At 30.7% G+C, this 17,524-nt stretch overlaps 1 protein-coding gene across 2 annotated transcripts; it reads right to left on the bottom strand.

Annotated features, from left to right (window-relative positions):
* Window positions 1–601: 601 nt before the first annotated feature.
* Window positions 602–10,603, bottom strand: LOC124355014 (dnaJ homolog subfamily B member 12-like). Of its 2 annotated transcripts, XM_046805887.1 has the most exons (4): window positions 10,455–10,603; window positions 9,666–9,829; window positions 5,205–5,313; window positions 602–2,318 (listed from the first exon to the last, which is right to left on the bottom strand). In XM_046805887.1, the coding sequence occupies exons 1-3, from the start codon at window positions 10,583–10,585 to the stop codon at window positions 5,237–5,239; spliced, it is 372 nt and encodes a 123-aa protein (XP_046661843.1). In that variant the 5' UTR covers window positions 10,586–10,603; the 3' UTR covers window positions 602–2,318; window positions 5,205–5,236. The 2 variants fall into 2 exon arrangements, with proteins under 2 accessions (XP_046661843.1, XP_046661842.1); XM_046805886.1 differs by lacking the exon at window positions 5,205–5,313.
* Window positions 10,604–17,524: the final 6,921 nt, after the last annotated feature.

Here is a 17,524-nt window from a genome sequence, read left to right on the forward strand (position 1 = left end):
CTATACAACAGTGTCACTCAACAATATGTTTCACCAAAATACTATTTAGCAAATCATATTACCTATATTTACACATTAAGCCCTTATTAAACACTTCTTGTATTATTTTATATAAACATATTGTTATTATTAAATTTCAAATTAGTACTTTTTAATTTTAAATAAATAAAATAATATTTACACTATCATAATAATAAAAAAATGTACCAATGCAAAATTAATCTCTTCTTAATTAATTTTAAAATCAAAAGGAATGTCTTTCATTTTAGTTATTTTTTACAAGTATTTAACTTTTGATTTTTTATAATAATTATTTTACACAAAGAAATACATTAAATTTGTTATAATCATATTTTTTAATCCAAACTCTTAAAGTTAATACAGTTTTTTTAGTAAACTCAATAACATATTATAAGAAACTTTAAATTTAACACTAGTGTCAGATTACAGGTATTATATTATACCATATCATAAGAAATACACCTATATCAAAAAACATATGTTCTTGAGCAAACGTATATGAAAAAATGTTAACAAATATTATAATTATGTCTTTCTTTATCAATGATTGCCCCTACTATATTTTAACACGTTAGGTTGGAAATTTAGATTTTAATACATTTACAAAAAGAGAATATACATTTAACTGTACTTTAATATAAAAATTAGTCTCAAAATAAACAGATTGTGTCGGAAACCTGAACACAGGTATAGAGTATTGTTCAAATATTATGTTGAATGAACATATATTTACCTGTATTAGTATTAAAATAAACAAATTGTGTCGGAAACCTGAACACAGGTATAGAGTATTGTTCAAATATTATGTTTGAATGAACATATATTTACCTGTATTAGTATTAAAATAAACAAATTGTGTCGGAAACCTGAACACAGGTATAGAGTATTGTTCAAATATTATGTTGAATGAACATATATTTACCTGTATTAGTATTAAAATAAGTTTACAATACAACCTGCATCATTACAGCACAAAAAAAGGTTTGCCTTGATAAAATTTCTTTTAACCTGATGCAGATCAACAGAATTATTGCTAAACCACATTACTTTACTAAAGCATAAGTTTTGAGAAATTACATTGTAACAATATATAACTGTGTCACTTAAATAACAGATTACATATTTTGTATTTTTTAAGAAGAGCTATTTAATTCATATTGTATCTTGTTTTAATTGTTTAAATATATTATACTTTTAGACAAAAAAAGTACTATGTAAAGTTGATAGAAGTTGGAATGTTCTTCTGTTATTTAAACTTTACAATGATTGAAAAATATTGTGACAAACAAAAACCTTAATCAAACAATAAATAATATTTAGAATATATAACAAAAGATAGTATAAATGTTTTGACTGAAGAAACTTACATAAATAAATCATGTGTCTGGCCATAAAACAAGACCAAGAATAAAAATAAACTACAAGAAAATTTTAATTAGTTTGGCGGTTATAGTTACTACAAGGAGATTGTTGGAAAAAATGTTAATCTAAAACCTGTCAAAGTAATGTAATGAATTCTATGGGCACATGATGCTTTTGGTCACTGTTTTATCTGCTCAAATACATGAATTAGGTTATATTAAAAATTCTTCTTAAAAAAACTATATAAAATTACTATTTCTTTAACATTTTAGACATACTGTCAAATACATTAGGTATTAGTGACAGATTATTTTATATAGTGACAAGATTAAATTAACAAAATAAAAATATACATTTGATTCTTCTCTCCACCAATGGATTTTTTATTGATCAAGATGAGTTTTATTAAATTTGAATAAAATGTTTAACTATCATAAAGAAAGAAATCTAAAACTTTTACATTATTAGTTTCATTTAAAGAACAAGGAAATTTACAACGTGATTAAATATATGTATATAGCATGGATTTGAACAGCAAAACTTAAAAACATACACAGAATAAATTATAAACTCTACAGTAAAACTCTCCAAAATTTACTCTTAATTTAAAATATTTACCAATATATAACCACTGAATTTTTGTATATTCAACAAGCTTTTCTCACATACTATATTGATTAAACCAAAATAATACATACTAAATATTCAAAAAATATTATTATTTTAAACAATAAAACTGAAATATATTACAACTGATACACTTAATTGAATAAACTTGGGAGATAAATAAATCTATGATAGGTGAGAAATGTGGAGTTAACCACCCCTAGTGGACAGCTCACCGAGCGCATCACATGAAGGTGTCTTGATGTTCTGAGCCTTGCTAAATAGATCTCTGTCACCGAAATTACGAGCTTTCCACAGCATTGTCTCCTCTGAACAAGAAAACACATATTTATAACCACTTTTATGAGAATAATTTATGGAGTTGGTGAAGGATCAGGAAGTATTAAAGATTGTGGAAGAGTTAGAACACAAGCATATTGCCACCAATATATGCACACAAGTGAGACACAACACTACATTTATAGAAACACAAGTCTGAAATTAAAATCTGATCGTATCTGTACATTTATTATAGGATGTGATAAGAACAGTGTGACACCCTCTATAGTAACTGCACGTGATGGTGGTGTGATTCATCCACCCTCAACCTCCTATTGTTAAATGGCAATAATAATACAATTGAAACGTTTGATTGAATTGCTTGTACAACTTAATGATTATTGAAGGACACAAACCATATTTTAAGAAAATAACCGCCGTCCAACGGGTCGCGACGTCCTACTGAGGGAGAAGTGCGGCCCACCGCGGCCGGCATAACCCCCGCGAGCGCGCCGAGTGATCACCGAAACGACCCCGCAACGACTTGCGCCGTGCGGGCGTACGGTGCCATCTGACCCCGCGGGAGCCGACTCATGCGAGAGAGCGTGAATCTCCCCTTTCGGTGTTTAAAGTCTTTTCCGTTTACCCCTGAACGGTTTCACGTACTCTTGAACTCTCTCTTCAAAGTTCTTTTCAACTTTCCCTCACGGTACTTGTTTTCTATCGGTCTCGTTTTAAGAAAATATCACATTTTTATGTTTCAATTAAGAAAAAAAACTTTAATTTATTATCCACCAATTATATATGTAGTATGTGAAATAAGTGTTAAAATGTACAAAATTGCCATACAAATTTTACTTTTTACTTTTTACAATTATATATTCAGAATAGCAAGCACTGTCACTGTATAATAAAAACTAAATACACTTATTATGATTGCCTAACAATAGAAGGACAAATATAATTCCTGAATATATCTAAAGTTCAAAAATCATTTTAATGTTAATTTTTATACATACAATGTAATAACTTGAAAGAATACTATACAAAACTATTTAATAAAGATGTTGGCTTAAAAATAAATCTGAAACAAAAGTAAGCATTGTAACAACATGAAAATTATCAGAGAACAAATTTTACAGGGCACCCAAATATTAGAATTCATGCTCAATTTCGTCTTATAGTTTTTATGAGTGGAAAATACTTGTAGTATAGCATTCATTAAAATAAACATGCATAAAATAGTTTTTTGTATTATATAGGTGTGTAAGTTAAAGAAAAGTTACCAATTTGTATAAATAAATAAAAAGAATTACAATAAAAATGTTTAATAATCAATAAAAGAACTATGGTAAAGTGCTTGCAATACACAGTGCACATTATGGTAAATATCAAACTTATTTTAAACTGATCATTTTATTGATAACAACCGTAGTCAATCTAACACTAACTGCATAAAAAGTTATAAAAAATATTTGGTAATTTCTAGGAATAATATTATGTTAGTAAATGATAGCTCACCAATACTGAAACAATAATTACGTGAAGCTTCATTGTTAAGGTTTGCAACAAAAAGCCCAATGAGAATGTTAAGTTTAGCTTCATTTCACCTTACCCTTGGTGCAGCATCTAAAATCTGATACCAGATTCCAGGAGTCAAGTCTGTGACTGTGTCAGATTTCAGATGCTGCACTAAGCACAAGGTGAAATAGAGCTGCACTCAACATTCACACTGAATAAACTCTTCCCAACATAGCTGTGTTATGTGTAAAAAGCCCAAGTTCAAACAATTTTAGAGAAAGGATAAATCAAGAATGGATACTGGATCTCTTATCATAATTATACTTGCATTACTGAATGTTGAAATTTTTCCTCCTCACAAGAAATGTAAAACAGAATGTGTTACATTTGTAAAAGAAACCCAACTTATTCACTAGAAAACACTAAGTCAACTTCAATTTTAACTAGTGAGAAATCTTATTATGTGCAATAAAAAATTTAAAATCGTTGAACAAATAATAATTAGCAACAAATATATATCAAGATCAATTCATAATAATGATAATAGCTTAATATAATAAGTTAATAGTCATGAATATTTACTAATCCTGTTATGATCGCAATTTAATAATTTTTAACAATGTATATTGAACAAAAGAATGCTGACTGTACACAATAAATGTAAAGCTCAGAATAGCTACATAAAGTAATAACAAGTGATAAACGAATTTAAGATTAAAAACCCTTAATAACAAACACAACCAGGAAAAACGCCTAAGAATAACTTCCAAACTGCAGCCCGTCAACTTGCAAGATCATGAATAACCAACAATTTCAAGTTGTAAGGAGAAAATTGTGTCTTAAAATGCTGGAACTTGTAGTTTAAAACTGTGTTACTCAAGCTGCTCCTTGAAATTGTGATTATCCTTAATGTAATGGTGAAAGAATCGACCAAACCTCATGTCTGCTAAGAACTCATCCATATTTATACTTTGTTACTCAATGCTGCTCCTTGAAATTGTAATTATCCTTGATGTAATGGTGAAAGAAGCAACCAAAACCTATTGTTTGCTAAGCATTCATCCGTATTTAACTGACTGCAACAAAATTATTTTTGTAAATTCCTTTGGTTTTGATCTATTTTTGAAGTGAGTACTACTGCTTGTAATTTTTTTAATTAGTGTGAGCCAAAAATAGTTAAAAGAATTTTCTTAGCTCATTACTAAAAAGATTGAATGAAAATGGGCATGAGGCACCATTTATAAGGGTGAAAACTTAAAAGGAGAATGATTTGGCAAAATTACCAAATGTATCAAAAGGTATAATTACACACCTTTATAATATTTGTTAATTTTATTTATATCAAAATATGCTTAGTAGTTTTGCAAACAAGCTGTCCCACACAGAACCCAAAAAGCCACTGATCCTTGTCTTACTTGTGCAAATTATTCTTCGCAGATAAAGTCTTTTACAACCATCCGGAGAGTTCCTGATATTTTGATCGAATTTCTTTTAAAAGTATGCAGTTTGGCTTATCAGCTAAATCTGAAATTTTCCATAAAAATTAGCAGTTAAGTATATTAGTACAGTAATAAAATATTTTGAAATCAATTAAGAGATCTCTTGAGCAACTTAAGATGAAAAAGCTTTGTCTAAACATGGTTAATATGGTGTTAAATTATGGTTATTATTACTATAACATAAAAATTAAGGTGAATAAACATTAGCTCTTTAAAGACAGTCTAAATTGAAGAGAAGAAACCAAAAGTGTATTCAGTGGAAATTTAACAATCCTTGATACCTTATCTCTCATCTCACGCAAGGTATTGCTCAAGGATTTATTTTGGAACCAATATATTTTCAGCTGTGAAAAATGACATGCCACAATTCAAAACCTATTAGTTTTCCCGGTTTACTCAAATAATTTTTACAAATTTTAAAACTAAAATTGACTTATGAAAATAGTTTTCTAAGTAAAAAAAACTGTTTACACTGCCTTATTCAATGTTTTCTCACAACAAATTATAGTAAACAATATGTTAACTTCCAAAGGTTAAAAAGAACGAGTCACAAGTATGATTCTTTCTCCTTTTTAGCTGTACGTCTTATATAACTTTTTCAAAAACACAGAGAAATTGATTTAGTAGACAATACAACAGTTTTAGGGCTCGACATCTACAAGGGAGTTGAAATAATCATATTAATCTGATTGTTATATTAACTGTATTTCTATAAATACTCTATTAACCCTTTAACTGGCAACTATATGGCAGTTAGGCCGCATGCCTACTGGCACTGCCAGGCACTGCCATATATATCACAGTAAGTAGATGTTTCAGAATTCGGTTATTATTTGCGTATTTTCGATGTTTCTGAACCATCTTGTTTTAGGTTTAATTGTTTATGAATAAATTATAGCAACAATGATAAGCAATTATTATTATTCCTTTATCTTTCCTAAAAACAATGATACATAAAAAGTCATATTTAGGTTGAATTTCAGTGTTGTAAAGCAATTGTAGAAAATGCTAAAAATACAATGTTAGTGGCTTTTGCGCTAAAGATCAAAAATTGCTAAAAAAGTAAACATTTTTAAATAAAGGAGAGAAAAAAACCATATATATTTGCAATAAGTATAAAATTGTGTTCCTTTTGTATCATTTGGAATTTATATAAACCTTTTACACATATATGATGAGATAGGGCAAAGTTATAAAGTATTAAAAAAAAATAATATCTAGTGCCTACAAACACAGAAATCTTTTTTTTAAATAAGAAAATATTAATGAATATAATTTATTATTATTATTATTATTATTATTTGGAATGTTATGAAAACAATGATATATAATAAGTAGTATATCTATAGAATTTTGAGAGGTATATGACAGTTAAATGTAATTCTTACAAACAGCTAAAAATACAGTGCCAGTAAATGAGCAGACAGCACCAGTTTGAGGGTTAATTATTAATTGTCAAGATTGACAATGGTATGCGAAAGAGATCATTTTCTGCTGTTCATCATCCATTTTGTTATAATCACCTCATTCATATTTTATATGTAGACTCATGACTTTTATTTTATAATAAATGAAATAATGAAAATGCAAAGAGAATTAGAACTATTGATTATTTGAAAAAGCAATTTTGGATACATATGCAAGATTGTTTAACTAAAATCAAAGACAATCCACACCCAGACATCACATTAAAGTTAATATTGTCAATGGTAACTTCTAGATCTGACTGTATAATTGCACTATGAATATTGTTTCAGTAAGACTTCTGTATTCTATCTTTTCTGTGGCTATAATTATATATTTTATATATATACTCTAATCTAATTAATAATCATTTACACAATTCTTGTGAAGAAATTTTATTTATATATATATATATATATATACTCTTTATGTTTGTATATATATATCAATAAGAAGAATCAATAACCATATCATAATTAATTAGTTCGAATCAGAGTTAATTTCATGAAAAATCTCTTAAAGGCTAATTGATAACACCACAATATTGGTACAACCGATGAAACAAGGATTAACATGTGCAGGCCATGAAAAATTGTTAACAAGAAGAACAATTTTTACACCATGTTATTTCTGAAGAAATTAACAATAAAGAATTCTGTGATTTGATTAATTTTGGAAACAAGCTAGCAGTAAAATAAATGTTAAGAATTAAGAAGTTAGGTAAGACACAATTTGTTATTAGTCTTGAATGAGTATGTAATAAATACCCCATTTAAGCGTACTAAATAATGTATATAAGCTAATAATGTGATGGAATAACACAATCAGTAAGTAACAAAGGATTACTAGTGATTGGAGATTAAATCAGAATTAGTACTGATAACTCCATTAACCCTTCACTCTCCTAATGAGAGAACCTCATTATATGTAGCTAAACCTCTGATATATACGCTACATTGATATTCATGTGGTATACCTCATTAATGTTGACTGACCTAGTTGCATAATTGCTTTTAATGCTATCCCATTTTAGTTTTACTCTCAATTATTAAATTTACTATAAACCCGTTTTTAATGAAACCTAATTTTGATACCTAAAATAATTTTGCAAGTATATAAAAGAAGAATTGTTCTACTAAAATATGTGGTTAATCTTAATTAAGAATATGTTAACTATGGTACTTCATTTTTAAGCAATCCTTATGTTCACACTTATGGTGTTTTGGATACACTAACTGTACAGAGCAAATGATGCATTTGAGGCATGAATAAGCTTTTATACGACATGGCAATCTATAAAAGTGATGCAATATTAGTGACAAAATGAGCTTTTAGGAAACTAAATCTGTTTGTATACACAACTATTATCAAACAGAAATCGTAACTATTCTACTTCGATTGTGATATCATACACTTCTTATCAAGCGTATGATATCATATACAGATCATGTAGGTCAGAAGAAAATAATATCAAGAACAAACACTTTTTGCCATTAACACAGAAAAAAACAAGAAAAGCCTATTTGTAAAAAAAATAGAAGCAAAAATTACTCTAGAAAACATTATTTTTGGATGATAGATAACAGAAAACAGAGAAGTAGAAGACTTTATCATCATAAACATTACGATGATCAAAAGAGGCAGTAGAGATAATTTTAAAATAAAGGAATAAGCTTTAACCCTCTCCCGCTCGCAAGGCATGAATCGGCACGGCCACAACGTAGCCACTGCAGCCTAAACGGCACAGATCGGCACGCACTGCTTTATCTACTAGAGCCGATAAGTGCTGCTCTCGAGTAGCAATAGTTTGTACTACTACGGGTTGTTTGCTATCGGGAGACCATTTGGTAAAATGTAACCATTTACTAATACATATTATTTAGGAAGTTAAGTTCTTTCAGTAATTCTCCAAGAATCAGAATAAAATTCATGTTGTTCAAGTATCACACTACCTGAACACGGTGCTTTGAAAATACTGTGTACAGTGAGGATATTTCAGCTGAAAGAACATTTCATTGATTATAAAGATAGATAAATCTCAATATAAGTTTTAATACAATGGTGAGACAAGAACAACAAAATACTCAAAGGTAAAATATTTTGTGTCAAAATGCTGGTATCGTTAGTTTCTCTTGTATGGATATCTCCTTAACTTACAAAGAAAGTAACAATAAAAATGTAAAATTGTAGATTGAATGTTTAGTGAGATAAACCCGGTGAATGAGAGGTCTCAACAGTGAAACTAAGAATAAAATATACAGAAGACAGATTCAAATCCTATGTGGATGCATACTATACAGCTTTTTCCATTGTTCTAAATAATTATAATTATATCTATTCACAAGCATACAATATAAAGTATTGTATTGTATTGTATTCTCTTTTCATTTAGAAAAAAAGAATACAACTTTGCAAAATATTTCATTTTCAAAAATAATTTTTCAGAACAATTTGTAGACAGTTTACTACAGCAATAAATTATGAAACAAATGCAGTCAATCTTTTTATTTATTTAGATAAACACATTTTGGTTAAGATAATACTTCAGATATCTATATTTATTGAATGATTCAATAATTGGTCTCCACAATTGTAAAAAAATCTTTTAATATTTAAACCCAGTTTTGGTTTTCTTTCTAATACTCTATCTACCCCAGATTTTGTAAGCCTTTGCTTGTTCACACTATGTAAAAATTATATTCATTTGTTGTTTCTGTGTTGTGTCACATCTTTTGTTTATACCTTGAAGTGCAACATTCCTTTACTACATGCAAAATGGCAAAGTTATTTTTTTGGTGGTTCACTTGTTTCTGCATCATGCTTTAATTGAGGAGGTTGTCTCAATTTTTGAGTCATAAAAGCATTTGGTCAAGCGAGAGTATTAGTAGATCTCAATCAACTTGTGTTACTTACTATAATTCTTCTCCCTGTAGCAAGCATGTCGTAAGTTGGTCACATACTCCTCCTCCACTGAAGCCTCTAACCTCCGCAATGATCCTTGGTACTCGTTGTGAAACGTTTCTTTCACATAATATGGCACTCGCAGATTCATCGTGTTACGTATTACTGGGAACTTTCTGCAACAATATCACCTAAGCTTGAGACTACAAGATTATATGGATTTTTATAATCTTCCTAATAATGCAAATGTATTATCTAGTTAAAACAAGCATTTAGATCATTTACTTATTTTAACCAAAACAAATGCCTCTGATGAAAGGTTTTTGAAGCCTCTTTCTTTATGAAGTGGAAAAACATACCAAAAATTTTTTTATGGTCTTAAAATTGTTAAAATTCATGAAAGTTAGCACACTTAATGTTTAACAAACTGTGTTGTCTATGAAACAAATATTTAAACATAATGAGTTGATTCGCAGAAATTTGAGATTATGAGGCCAAAGTTTCAGCTTTTTGTTTAACACTTACAGTGTGTTTAACAAACTGTACTGTACATGAAACAAATATTTATATGTATTGATTTAGCACAACTATGAGATTACTAGGTCAAAGTTCAATGTTTCGGATATTAACTACTGTTAGAACACAAGAAATTTTTTTTCCAAAGCAATAAACAAACTATTATTAATATTTCATAACTGGAAACATGTTGTTAGAAAATATCCACTGTAACACAAATAAACGGTAAAATGAAGAATGAAGGTGAGTGAAGACCCATACAACAACACAACTGGTGAAACTTACGGGCTGGCTGTGAGGCTATAGACAGGGTCTGAGATGAATAATGAACTCATCATTGAAAGTATGACAACTAACATTATTGGTAACATCTGTAGGAATATTGTGTATCCGTTCGCCTGAAACAAAACCAACATCTTATTAATTACTAGTAACAAACACTAGGTCTATAGTAAAAATAGAGCAGTCCAAGTTGTAATCATAATCTGCTACATTTCAGTAACCCTTTTTGCGCATGGTGTACATCAATGAACATCTCCAGAGCTCAATAAGCCACAAGTAATGATCCTTTAAATTGTGTTTCAGGTCATAATTATGCTCAAGAACTCTTAAAGCACTACCTAAAGCTTTCAAGATTCTTTATTACTCTGTTAGATACAATAAAAGTGCAACTAACATCACTGTACATATATATTATAAAAATTAAGTAATAAATCACTTCAACTAAACTGGCATTCCTCAGTAGAGGTATTATGTCATGTAACATTTGGTAATATTATTATATGCAATTTCAACGTTAGCTTAAGAGGATAAGAATCATTTAGTAAAAATAATCATATTATTATTTATAACAATTAACAACTAATCAGTGTAACAAAAAACAATATAAATGTATAAACATACATGCACGCAGCTGAAATACTTCACAGTTACATTCTTCCTTTAACTCAATAGTTATAACATTCTCCAGACATGCATTATTCCTTGTGCTCTCAGCATCTAAGCTATATGAATTATAAGATTTATGTATATTTACAATTGATTCAGATTTTAATGGGTTTTTTATATCAATATTGAAATCACCTGTTATTATTATATTATTGCTTCATTGTACTTTCTTGTCATAAACTTAATCAAAATTTCAAATAAATAATACATCTGACTTAGGTATAAGATAAATGGTGACAACAACAGTATTAATCCCATTAAAACAATAGCAGATACCTAAATTAGTTGTATGACAAAGATTCTACTTGCATAAATTACATTAAAATCTACACAAATTTTTACAAATATACCACATACACCTCTAGAACAAGGAGGTTTTCTACAACAAATATCAACTAATATGTACCCAGCTGGAATGTATAGAGAAATTTCATCTTGAGAAAGCCAATACTCATTAATGGCTAACACTTTACACCTTAACACATCTAACACTAACTCTAAGTAAAACAATTTATTTGTAATGGACTGTATATTGAGCTGAAAATACTCAAGAGTTTGTCAGAGTGGCCAGTAGTGTTTTAAGCCAATGCTCAGTAACGGTTAACTCTAACACTTTTACACCTTAACACATCTAACACTAACTCTAAGTAAAAACAATTTATTTGTAATGGACTGTATATTGAGGTGAAAATACTCAAGAGTTTGTCAGTGTGGCCAGTAGTGTTTTAAGCAGACGGTCCCCGCTGGTGGTAGGCCATTTCTTGCCGTTGTTGTACTGAGCCCAGATATGTTCACAGGTTGATGACTGCCAATATCTGCCGCCTCACATATCCTCTCTGCCAACCATCTCTTACCACTTGGATTGATGTGCATACCATGCACCACATCAGTGCCGTACTAGATTTTCTGGATTCTTTATTTACACAAGACAAGTCAACCAAGTCATATCTGTTTGAATTATTTTCCAAGTATTATTCTCCTTTCCCTCCATTTCTCAAGATTTTTCTTACATTAGTTAGTGCTTCATTTTTAGCTTCATCATTAGTCCCATATATAATAATTAAAATATCTTCATCACTCTTTAGTTCTCCTTAAATATTTTTATTATTGAGAATTTGCAGTGCACATCCTACAGGATTTACAAAAGACACTTTAAATTTGTATTCTGGACGCCTACCACGGACTTCTGATCATTAATATAGTTTATTCCAGTATTAATATGCCACGATAAATCTCTACCATGACCATATGCACATATCAAAATTTTCCTTTCAGGAGTACTCTCTGTATTCTCTGAAAATTCACTATTGTTCTCCTCTAGACTATCATCTGATTGTGTTAAAACATGATATTGATTTTTAGATAGAACACATTATTTTTTAGACAGGAAGACATTTTAATTTGATGTACTTGTTTGCCTCCTTCATTGACCACATCTGAATAGAGTTTATGTAGCATAGTTTGTTTAGTTTTTTTATTTATTTATTTTTTTTCGATATTAGAGAATAACCCAGCAGTTAACACGCTGCTAAAAATCTCTATATAGAGTTCCGTATATACTGAAATTTTTAAATATATTTTTACTTACTTTTGGATGAAATATGATAGAAATATATGAAAATTACTCATTAATCACAAAAATTATCACTCAACCATTTTTGAAATGCCGTAACTGTGGTTCCTTGCCAGCTGGTAGCTCTAGTTACGCTCGCACTAGGGAACACCCTTTTATGGGAGTGGGGATATTCCAAATATGAATACATCGTACAACAAAATATATTTAAATGTTTACTTGAAATGATTGTAATTTACAAAAAATATTGTAGTGCAAAATTTTATAAAAATGTAAGAAAAAAGAAGAAATAAGTTTACTAAAATAAAATATTGATACAAATGTATATATACATTCCTAACCAACCCACCCAAAAGTCGTTTTATTATTTACAAATACGCCTAAAACTTGGTTTGTTGTACACCACTTGGTCCCGGGGGAAGATCCATTGTGTTGCACAATCACTTACTACTAAAAAAAACTTAAAAAATAATGAAAAAGTCTAATGTGAAAATGAAGTGCATAAAAATGCTGGAAAAGTACCTCCCAAGGAGCGGGAAATACGTTATGATAGCTCGAGTGCTGGCACACTGACCTCATTTCAGAACAAAAGGCTCTGTGGTAACCATAGTTATCACCCACTCCTAGCGCTGCGAAGCAGTGGTAACCAGATTTACCGCCTGTAGCAAACGTGTTTAACTATTATGTTTGTTTTTATAGTTCTTTTTTGGACACCAACTTATAAAGATTTTCAAGTTTACTTCAATTATACTGTATTTCCTTGAATTCATCTTAAAACTTATATTATCTGCTTTTTGTCTCTAAAGAGTTTTTTTTTATTTCTAAGATTTTTTTCTCTTCATTAGCTTTACAAATATCTTCATACAGCCTACTAAGGACCAAATTTAAATGTTCTACCTGCTTTTTAAACTATTATCACTAAACTATGTATCATGCCTTATTTCACTATTTATGAATAAATCATCTTCATCATTTTAATCTGTGCCAAGAAAACTCATCTTTGCTATTACCTAGTTGTTTATTCATACACTTGTTACAACACCAACTGATGTTATATTTGTCCAATTCTTTCAGATCCTTAATATTATGAACGTTTTCTCAATCATCTTTAAAAACTCTTTCTCCTTTACACACCATTCCATCACCCATAATGTTTATACCAACATACTTAACAAATCTGAATTTCAACTATTTTCATGCCACTAAGAAAACGAATAACAGCATGTATTTCCTAGTTGGCAAGATTTTCAAACATGGGGTATTTTAAATATGCAAAAATAAACATGTAAACATAAGTATTGGTCCTGAAAGGGGGTCATTGCTTACTTAAAAAACATTTTGTTAACAACTACATATTATTGCATTGTCATTCATTTCTCAGCAATATTCCAAATTAAAGTTTCTAGGCCTTTATGAAATTAGTACTTGCTTGCAAAGTGTGTACATAAAACACAAATAACAAAACAAGTTTTACAAATAGACATAAATGTCAGCCAATTTTTGCTTTTTATTTAATTTCACTCAAGGAATTTCTAAAAATAAAATAAAAATATACAACTGACAACTCAAACATGGCTGACAGGCTACAGTCTTAGTGAAGTGACTCCAGGAAAACAGGAAAAAGTGTATTTGAATGTTGTAATTATAAACATTTTTAAAAAACATTATTATATTTCCCCCCCCCACCCCCCCCCCCCCCCACCCCCCCCCCCCCCCACCCCCCCCCCCCCCCACCCCCCCCCCCCCCCACCCCCCCCCCCCCCCACCCCCCCCCACTGGTGATTTCCATCAAGCATACAAAGCAGAAAACGAATTCAATGGTCAAAGCAAATAATTGTGTTTTGGTATCCATAGAGTTGTTATTTATTGGCAGTTTTTAACATTTATTTGCAGACCTCGTAACAGTAATTAATTATTTCTATCTGCAATCACTAACTGGATAGAATTGGAAAATATACGTTATCGTGAAATATTCAGAAAAGAAAATCAAAGGGCAAATGAAGAAGTTGTTATGAAATATTTGTTAACACTGTTTGGCGGTTCCTATACAGGGTGTGAATTAAGTCTGGAACCCCTCTTTTTTAATTTTTGAACCATAATTAGAAAGAAATACCAAAGTTTCACACGTGCTTACTGGTGATAGTAACGCACACATCTGCCCAATTACCGACCGGATAATCCCTTTGGGGGACGGTCCACAAGGAGTCAGACAAAATTCTTAAATAGCAGCATAGGTCAAGTTTGGTATCAAATTAAAGGTCTTACTTAGCAGAGTACAATGACGCAAACCGGACTTCAAAAGGTGGATTCATTCAGTAGTTATAGCTATTTGAATTTTAAAACAATTGAACAATGTAAATTATTAAGTATTACAAGTAAACACCAATTTTTAAGTACCTGTGATCAAAGTAAGTGTTCAAAATGTTCCCCTCCCATCATCTGAAAATGTAGTAATCGAAGCCCGGAATCAATAATTATTACCAATAACACAACAACTGTTAGAATGTGAAAGTGGCAGATTGAGTCATACACAGCATCCACTTTCTGTGGAGAAACTTAACGTTTTGGGCAGGTATTATAGGAAAATCAAATTATGGGCCCATTATTTATCAATGGTAATTTTAAATGGTGACTCGTATCTAGCAAAGCTCCAAAATGAGATAATTCCTTCACCACAAGCTGCTCTTGGTCGACAATTTCAAAGAATTTATTTCCAACAAGATGGCGCGCCCAACCACACTTTGCTCTCCTTGTTAGAGAATACTTGGATACAATATTCCTTCACATATGGATTGGAAGACGTGGTGCAGTAGAGTGGCCTGCTCGTTCCCCTGATTTATCTCCGCTGGATTTTTTTCTTTGGGGATACCTCAAAGGTAAAGTTTATCGTACTAAGCCTCGAGATTTGGCGCACCTAAGAAATCTCATAGTCCAAGAAGCTCAAGATATTCCTCGTGAGTACCTTCAAAATGCAGTGGATGGCTTTTACAACCGCCTAGGACATTGCCAGACGATGGTAGGTGAACATTTTGAACACTTACTTTGATCACAGGTGCTTAAAAATTGGTGTTTACTTGTAATACTTAATAATTTACATTGTTCAATTGTTTTAAAATTCAAATAGCTATAACTACTGAATGAATCCACCTTTTGAAGTCCGGTTTGCGTCATTGTACTCTGCTAAGTAAGACCTTTAATTTGATACCAAACTTGACCTATGCTGCTATTTAAGAATTTTGTCTGACTCCTTGTGGACCGTCCCCCAAAGGGATTATCCGGTCGGTAATTGGGCAGATGTGTGCGTTACTATCACCAGTAAGCACGTGTGAACTTTGGTATTTTTTTATATTGTGGTTTAAAAATAAAAAAAGAGGTTCCAGACTTAATTGACACCCTGTATAAATTTACTATTCCAAACTATTGCAATATTGAACATTATTACTGTGACAAAATTATATTTGAATTCTGAAGTATTATATTTGTAAAGTGTTTTTATGTGAAGTGAATTATATTTGTGGAAAATGCACGTCGAGAGCGTTTACTGGTCTGTAAAGGTTTTGAACTAAAGTTTTCTTCTTGAATGAGTAAGGTTTACGTCGTTTCTCATCTATAACCAATATGCAATATTCCTCTACGGCGAGAATAATTTCTTGACAAAACGGTGATATTTTATTTCAAATAGATTACAGTTGCTCTATTAATGCTAGTTGTTTAAGGTCAACAGAAAGCATAGCATGATCTGCAGGACATAGTCACTGTCTTTGAAGTCGCGCTCAGAAAGGACAGGAAGTGTAATAAAAGAAGTTTGCCAAGTCATAGCCAAGAACACAGAGAACCAGCGCTCTCATAAAGGCTTTATACTTAGAGTTGAACAGGATGAATCCATCATAAACAACACAACCAGTTGCCCAAATGTTTAATTATTTGTTGATTGGGGAGTTAAGTCCAGCAGGATTGTAAGTGTACGTGTAAAATGTTTAATTGCGGCTTTCAATGGTTTGCATTTAGCTCTGATACCTGTGTGTGGATGCTATGCAGACGAAAAAGAATAGTGCTGCGAATGTTAGCGCAGTAAAATAGTCAAGAGGATTTCAGTAATTAGCTGGGTTATCGTGCAGCCTATCATTCGAGAGGTTGGAGAAATTTAATTTTTGTCTGTCTGTCTATCTGCCCGTACGATATCTTGAGGAGGAACTACAGACTTGGAGTTTCGCATATTTTATATGTATTACTATATAAATAACACCGAGTTTGATGATGGTACATATCACCACTTGGAATTTGGTCGGACGTGAGCGAATATTTTTACATTGATATTATAGGTAACCATGGCTGCGTAGTATATAGCATGTAGATGGTAAATAGCAGAATAAATAAATATGTAAACAAACTGGGTACAATCATACAACATTGTAAAATGTGACGTTTTGTATTCATGAGTAAAATAAAATAAAATAGAGCGAAATGTCAACGTTAAAAGTTGTTGACAAGATTTGGTTCAGCGCACTCTTATGTTTTAGTTCCCTCTCTAGTTAAACTTAATGAAACTTAAATTAACGAAGAAAAATATAGTTGTATCATGTTGCAAAAAGATGCATCCCGAGAAAGGTTTCGTCATTAGGCTTTAAGTTTTGCATGAAACTTCATTTAACATAGACAAGAATGTTCTATGTTCTATTGAAGTAGGTTGACACAATTTCTATTTTATCTGCCGGAGTTAAATATACCTATTCAGCATGATTGCTTGTATGTGTATATTTCCGCGGGACATTTTGAGAATGAAATAGATTAGCTATAAATTTGAAATAGACGAGCTATAGATTTGAAATTTTGC

The sequence above is a fragment of the Homalodisca vitripennis genome, chromosome 2, assembly GCF_021130785.1.
Source record: "Homalodisca vitripennis isolate AUS2020 chromosome 2, UT_GWSS_2.1, whole genome shotgun sequence".
NCBI lineage: Eukaryota > Metazoa > Arthropoda > Insecta > Hemiptera > Cicadellidae > Homalodisca > Homalodisca vitripennis.

What these genes read in the sequence shown, in the direction of transcription:
- LOC124355014 (XM_046805886.1), bottom strand. Translation starts at nt 10,585, where the DNA reads ATGTTGGTTTTGTTTCAGGCGAACGGATACACAATATTCCTACAGATG. An exon ending in TATAGCCTCACAGCCAGCCC is followed by an intron (nt 9,830 to 10,454) that starts GTAAGTTTCACC and finishes ATATTGTTGCAG; the next exon opens with AAAGTTCCCAGTAATACGTA. An exon ending in CTACAGGGAGAAGAATTATA is followed by an intron (nt 2,319 to 9,665) that starts GTAAGTAACACA and finishes TTTCTTGTTCAG; the next exon opens with AGGAGACAATGCTGTGGAAA.